Genomic DNA, 7,037 nt, shown 5'->3' with positions numbered 1-7,037 from the left:
CTCTTTCAGGTCTCCCATCCTGCTTACAAACTTCTGCCTTTTGTGTTCTGGAAATTTTAGGAGTGGGATAATACCTGCATGATGGTCTGGAGAGCACCATGAATGTGGAAAGGACCCACAAACATCCTCCATGCATGTGTTGATGCTCTCCCAGGACTATCACAGCTTTCTGAGCATTCCTTTGGGTGACAATAGCTTCTCTCAAACTACAAATTGTCTTTTTCAGGTCAGCTTAATGACTAAGTTGAAGCAGAGTGTGGTGAGGGGATGAGGATGCTCACCAGGAACACAGCACTGCAGCATCGTTTGGGCTCCAGGCTGGAGCAATGACCCTGTTATGCAGACATTGTCAATGTGTCTGTCTCAGCAGAGGATCATCTGTGAAACAGGTCTCCAAAGAAAACAGAGAGCTCCTATGTGCCCTGAGCAACCCCAGGACACCAAACCAACTAAAGTACTTCTCTTGAGAACCTTCCCTTGACCTTCCTCACACTTCTAATGACCCAGACCAGTGGGGACTCACCGCTGGATGCTGCCTCTGGCTTGGAGAGGGACTCCTCTGGGGTGGGCTCTGTCTCTGTTGGTAGGGTCATTGACTGCTTGGCCTCATCCATTTCATCATCCTCTGGGATGACCAGCTTCATCAGGCTCTGGTTGCACACATTTGCCACCTCCTTGATGTCTGAGTGAAGGCAGTGTAAGGAACACGCAGTCCCACACACAGGCAGCTACCAGCCACGGAGAAGCCACCGCAGCCCCACCAGGGCTGCCCCAGCCCAGCTACTGCAACCCCCTTCACATCCAATGGGCCAGTGCAGGTGTTAGCACTTGGTGGGAGGACTTCTCCTGGCCCACTCCAGCCATGTAGCTGGCCCTGCACCCCAGGGGTTTTTTTTGGGAGCAGCTCCGAGTTACAAGGATACTCTTCTTGCGATCATCGTAAGAGAGACATGGCAGGACAGCAGTCAGGATCCCTGAGGAGTAAGGCAGCATCACTCGGCCAGCCAGCTGGATGAACTCCCTCATCCAGCACATGGCTGTCAGCTGGATCAGGTCATCTGGAAAACATGGGACAAGCAAAGGTGAGGGAAAGGACAGCACTGGCAGGTGAGCAAACTCCACAGGTCAAGGATCACCTGCAAGCAGGGAGCTGCTCCTGCTCCATCCAGAGTCACTAGTCCAGAAAGACCCCTGTCAGGGACAGTTTAGTCCCAGAGGAGATCAATAAGACCTGAGTCTGCAGTGAGATTGAGATTACACACTATCATTAGGTTTCAGAGTTAGCCCAGTTCAATCTGTAAGGCAGGTTTCTCCACTTACAAGTATTCTGACAAGCTGCCCAATATATAAGAATATTTCCATGGTCACATGCATTGCAGCTGCATGTCTGGGTCAAGTATCACTCCTAGAGCTGCAGGTTCAACAACCTCCCCAAGTTCTGAAACACGGACCACTGCTGGAGCTCTCTGCTGGTGTGAGGCCAGATTTTAGGCTTAAATGGCATGAATTCATTGGGAGTCAGTTTAATCAAGAGCAAGCAGTCTGTCTGTCTCTACTTTTCTATCTCCCAAGAAATCCACTTCCATCCAGCAACATTTAAAGAGAAGTTTAAGCTCGATGAGCACAACCTGGGGACAAGACTCTTCTCAGGGAACACATCCAACTGCATCTGTAACCCTCCGCCACTGCCTACACAGCAGATCCATGGGAGCTACAGTGCTGCACTGGCACCAAGCCCATGCACATCCTGTTTAACTGTCCAGCCTGTGCAATTAGTGCCTCCAGAGGTTATGATAAGCCTGTAAGGAGATCCTTCTATAAGTGCTGGATATCCACAGATGCCATCCACAGCTAGGTATTTTTCTTTCATGCCCCTTCACTTTGGGGGGATTCTAGACCTGCATTGTGGCTGAGGGATCAGCAGTACAAAAGCAGCAGTGCCAACTGTAGGAGAGTTGCCTGTTCCACCCTTTCAGCGGGACTTGCATGCACAGGGACAAAAAAAAAGGCAAGCGGACAAGCTGGTGAACAGCCTGCTGGAAAACTCCTGGCCTGGATCTATTGGCACCACAAACCAGGAGGTGAGTACTACCGCTTGGTCCTGTGCACTCACCCGCTGCCTGGCAGTGGATCACCAGGATATTGGCCATTTCTGCAAACTTGACACTGGAGGGATTCTTCTTGATCTCCTTGAGGAATTCCCCAAGAGCCACCTCGCACCTGCAGAGAGGCAGAGCAGCTGGTCAGCGCTCAGTCACCTTGGATGGAGAAGCCAGGGAGAAGTTATGGAGACCATCCTCCTACAGGTGCACACGGAAGGAAACTGGTGGTATGGCAGAAGTGCCTCTGCACAGTAGGGCCAGGAAGGACAAGTCTGACAAATCCCTCCTGCCCCAAGGCAGAGACTGCACACAGCTGCAAGGATGGAAGCAATGACTGTCTGGAGCCCCTTCCCACAACTCCCTCACAGCCACCCAGGCTCTGTGCATATAGGGGTGCCTGAGATGGTTAGCAGGGGGGGCAAGTGACACCCAATGCTTTCAGTGCTTGTTCCTTGACATGTGGAAACTGTGAAACAAAGATACAGGGAGGATCCAGAAGGGCTTGGCAGCAGGACAGGCCCAGGCTGGTCTCACCACTCACTTATGCACCACAAAACAGGTCCAGTCACTCTCCCAGCTCAAAACGCTAGGATTCTCTGACCCCTCTAAGAATATGCAGCCACTCCTGTGCTTCAAAATGCCTCTGTCTTGGGACCAGCAGTGTCTCTGTGAAGCGAGCTCCCAATGCTTGCTTCTCTCCACCCAGGAGATGCTGGGCTGAAGTTCTGCCTTGTCAAGGGAGGCTCACACACTGCAAGCTTGTTCAGAGAGTTCATACCCCATCCTGGATACACACACAAACCTCTGCGGCTGATGTCGGGTGCAAGGGCTGGGAAGGCAACAGATCAACCAAGCCAAAACAGTTTGTGCCCCAGCACAGAGCATGGTGTTCTCCACAGACATAATAAGGTGGGGAAGGGAGGCCCTTGCCAAGGACACTTTGATCCACTGCTCAAGCTCATCCATCTCCCACCACACACACGGGGTTCTGCTGAAGTTATACAGAAGAGTTGCAAACCAATGAAGAGAGTGATGGACAGACAGTGACCATGACACAGCCCTCACCCCTGGCCAGCCTCCACACTCACATTTTCCGTATCTCCTTGCTATTGTCTCCCAGGATCTGGAAGAGGCCATCCAGGATTTCAGGCAGGTAATCCAAGAGGTTGATATCAGGCACAGACTCTAAGACCAGGATCTAGCTCAGGGGAGGAATAAGAAAGAAGAGGTGAGTTTTGGGGAAGCTGACTAACATGATCAGCACAAATCTAGCAGGATACTGTGGAATTCAGAGCTGAGCTGGGTGGGTTGGAGGGGAAGGTAAAGAGGACAGTACGGAGTTGTCTAGTTCAGGAAGGAGCTGAGGTAGCACAGGAAGCAAGCAATCAGCCTGCAACATTTCCAATCGCAGCACTGTAAGAGAGCAGGAATCAGGACCAACTGCCAAGATGCATACAGGCAGACCTGAGATGGCAATGGTATGGCTGAAAGAGAGACCATAGGGGCACACATCTCCCTAGATTCCAGACAGGCACCAAGAGCTCCTGCCTTGCACAGAAACGAAAAAGCAAGTGGAGATCCCTTGCCTCCTGGGGAGCAACATCCCCCCATCACCACTGGGTGATGCAAAGCAGTCTGGCACTGTCCCTTGAGAGACTGTAACCTCTAGACCACATTATGTCTATTTATATAAGCAACACTTTGTGTTTTCTAACTTGGTGCACAACGTCCTGCACAGGTTGGCAGAATTGCAGTGTGATGTCCCTATGACTGCAACAGCAAGGTGACAGGGAGCTGGCCTTTCAAAGAAACGGGTGAAAAACTGCTGCCTTACAAACCTGCCCAAATAAACCTGTGTGCCTGAGATCACATGTTGCCTCAGACACCTGCAGTCTGCCCAGACACAGGATGCTGTTGGGACACAGTATTCTGGAGCTGGGACCGGCAGGCACACGCAGTGCCCCGTGTACCTACCCAGGATATGATGAACTGGCGGGCGTACTGGTTGTTGGAGTAAATCCTCTCACGCAGCAGTGGGATGAAGCCTACCAAGTCAAACTGGTTGCTCTCCGTCACGATGTCCTGCAGAGCCCAAGCAGAGGGTGTTAGGAGGGACAGCTGCCACCTTGTGTCCACACAGCCACCCCCACACTGTCTTTCTAAGGCACATGACAGTAAAAAGATGACAAACAAGTTAACGTATGAGTCTGCAGGTCAGGAGACCTGGGGAGAAGGAGTCACGCAGTTTATTCAGGCAATGAGCTAATAATTCCCCACGGGCAGGGTCTAACGCTGAGCAGGACTCAGAGCCTGCTCTGTGCCAACCTGGCTGAACAGGACGAGATAAGAACATCTCTGATTCATGCCTCGGTGCTATGCTGCACACATGAGCAAGCACTTTTGATGTAGCCATGTGGATTGGGGTTGGAGAGTCCGCTGACTTTCCTTTAAAGCTGTTTCCACACGCTTGGTGGATTTTGCTGCATGGCTGAGTTTCTCACCGCGGTGCGGTGGAGCAGATCTCCCAGCAGGAAGGTTTGCAGCAGGAGACTGAGTTAACTGCTGTGGTAACGCGGAATGAGGGCAGGACCTGGCAGGGAGCTGCTCACTCCTGAACAGCAGCAGAAAAGGAACTGAGAGGTCTGTGTGAGTAAAAGGCCATCAGCAGGCAGAACAGGAACAGGAACTGAGCCCTGCACCCCGAAGCAGCAGCAGAGCAGCTCTGCTCACATCACTATTTGATTAGGCGAGGGAAGGAGAGAAGAGGAACAGCCTTTCTGCTGCCTGGGACAGGGCTGCAAGCCTCAGACTAAAACCTTGCTTCCCCCAGCTCCCACGAACTGAATGCACACGTGACACTGTGATAACCCACCAGCCTCTCCATCCAGCTGCCTGAGAGAGCTACCAGACCCTTGATCTAAGAGGGTGCAGTCAGTGAGAGAAAAAATTGTTTTGACAGCAGCCACAGGACTGAGCTGGAATGGTTTTAGCAGTTTCAGCCTTGGGGACTGACATGTTCCCAGCCAGGACATGCCCCCAGCCTGCACCAAGGAATCTCAGCTGGAGAGGAAAAACTACCTTGAGGAGCCGATCAAGGAGCTCGGAGCCACTTTTGACGTTTGGGTCAGGATCAGCAGCCAGCTGTGAATGACAGAAATAAGAGCCATTGCAACAGTGGTTCCCATGTCTGCTCCCCACTCTGCTGCACACCTCCCAGCAGGCTCACAGGACTGTTGCTTTCCTTTGGCATTACAGGGATGGACACAGAGAATTCTCTTTATCTCCAGATTCTCATTAGGCTCCAACAAATTCTCCTGAGAGACTTCCTAAGGGGAATATCAAGTACCCATTACCTCCCCCAGCTATGCAGGTTTTCATGGGCCAGCAGACATGCTCTCAAGGAGCAGAGAAATACAAGTTACCAGTGAAAATCTGCAAAGACAGACAGACAGACATTGGTTTCACCCTACAGACCCCACAAAGCCGTAGTGCTGCAGAGCCACCTCACCTGCAGCAGTTCTCTCAGCCTCATTTTCTAATACCATTCAACAAAGAGCAGGAGAATACATCCTGGAGGTGAGGACAGAGAACAAGGTATCTTACAGTGAACTCCACACCCACAACATCAGTGACTACTGTGCAGAAACTGCTCATTTGGTCCTTCAGACCTGTCTGGGTCAAAGTAAACCAGTCTACTTGGAAATAAAAATCTTGGACAACTTGGTTTGTTTAACTCGGAGATGATGAGGACTAAGGAACAAGCCTCAGTCCTCCAGTGTGGGAAAGAAAAGCACATGGGGGAAAAGTAGAAGCTTCTTACCTTGCTGAGGCCATCAAAGAGCACATTGAAGTGTGGGAGGACAGAGCCCCTGGCCACCTTGACAATGTTGTAGAGAGCCTCACAGGCATAGTACCGCAGCCGACTATCAGCATCATTGAAACACGTCAGCACTGGCTCAATCAGCTCCTTCAGGTACAGCCCAGAGTCCTGGTGGACAGGAGGAGACTGGTTAGCTAAGGGCCAGGCCACAGGGAGTGGGAAGAGATGGTGGTCCCCTGGAACATACTGCAAAAATCAGGCCTGTGATGGCTCAGTGCACCTATGCTGGACAGGATTTATTAATGAATTTTGAATTTTATTACTGAAATTATTAAATTTTACTATTCAGGTACAGCAACAGCCAACTGAGCAAGCTGAGAAGCTCTTTCATGGGAGTCTACAGCAGCAGCTGAAGTGATTAGGTTTGCTGGGCATCTGCCTCGTCTCCTGCCTGCAGGGCAGAGGAAGCCAGGGACGGATTTCTCTGTGGGCCAGTCTCAGCTGTGTGCAGAAGGAAAGAGCCCCTCAGGCTTTGAAAGGCACCTGAGCACTTGAATAACTGCCCAGACTTCTTGCACATCATTGGGACATCTCTGGGAATCAAAATCAGGCAAGTACAGCTGCAGTAATTGTCACAACATAGCATCATGTTCATAATTCAGCCTGGAGAAGACTGTGTGGAGACCTCATAGCAACTTTTCAATATCTGAAGGGCCTACAGGGGAGCCAGAGAGGGACTCTTTGCTAGGAAATGCAACACCAGGAAAAGGGGTAATCAGTTCAAACTGAAGGAGGGGAAGTTTAGGTTACATATTAAAAAAAAGTTTTTTATTGTGAGGGTGGTGAGACACTGGCACAGGTTGCCCAGGGAAGTGGCGGCTGCCCCAACCCTGTTGGTGTTCAAAGCCAGGTTGGAAGAGGTCTTGAGCAACCTGATCTGGTGGGAGGTGTCGCTCCCCATGGGACTAGGTGATCTGTAAGGTCCATTCCAATCTCTAAAATTCAATGATTCTATGATCATTGAATATCCTGAGTTGGAAGAGATCCACAAGAATCATCAAAGTCCAGCTCCTGCTTACATTCAATAACAAGGCCTCCTTCCCACACCAGAAGAC

At 51.0% G+C, this 7,037-nt stretch overlaps 1 protein-coding gene across 1 annotated transcript in view; it reads right to left on the bottom strand.

The window, feature by feature from the left end:
• Window positions 1-7,037, bottom strand: part of VAC14 (Vac14 homolog (S. cerevisiae)) — a gene marked incomplete at its 5' end in the record, with an annotated part of 57,311 nt that overhangs the window by 48,800 nt on the left and 1,474 nt on the right. Inside the window, 7 exons of the mRNA XM_009075805.1 lie at window positions 524-682; window positions 924-1,058; window positions 2,114-2,220; window positions 3,191-3,300; window positions 4,077-4,184; window positions 5,181-5,243; window positions 5,923-6,090. Of these exons, the coding sequence (XP_009074053.1) occupies window positions 524-682; window positions 924-1,058; window positions 2,114-2,220; window positions 3,191-3,300; window positions 4,077-4,184; window positions 5,181-5,243; window positions 5,923-6,090 (850 nt within the window). The remainder of the gene's footprint in view (window positions 1-523; window positions 683-923; window positions 1,059-2,113; window positions 2,221-3,190; window positions 3,301-4,076; window positions 4,185-5,180; window positions 5,244-5,922; window positions 6,091-7,037) is intronic.

Source organism: Acanthisitta chloris, unplaced genomic scaffold, assembly GCF_000695815.1.
Source record: "Acanthisitta chloris isolate BGI_N310 unplaced genomic scaffold, ASM69581v1 scaffold18095, whole genome shotgun sequence".
Lineage (NCBI taxonomy): Eukaryota > Metazoa > Chordata > Aves > Passeriformes > Acanthisittidae > Acanthisitta > Acanthisitta chloris.
Note: the sequence above shows the minus strand (reverse complement) of the source record. Positions and strands in the feature narration are given on the sequence as shown.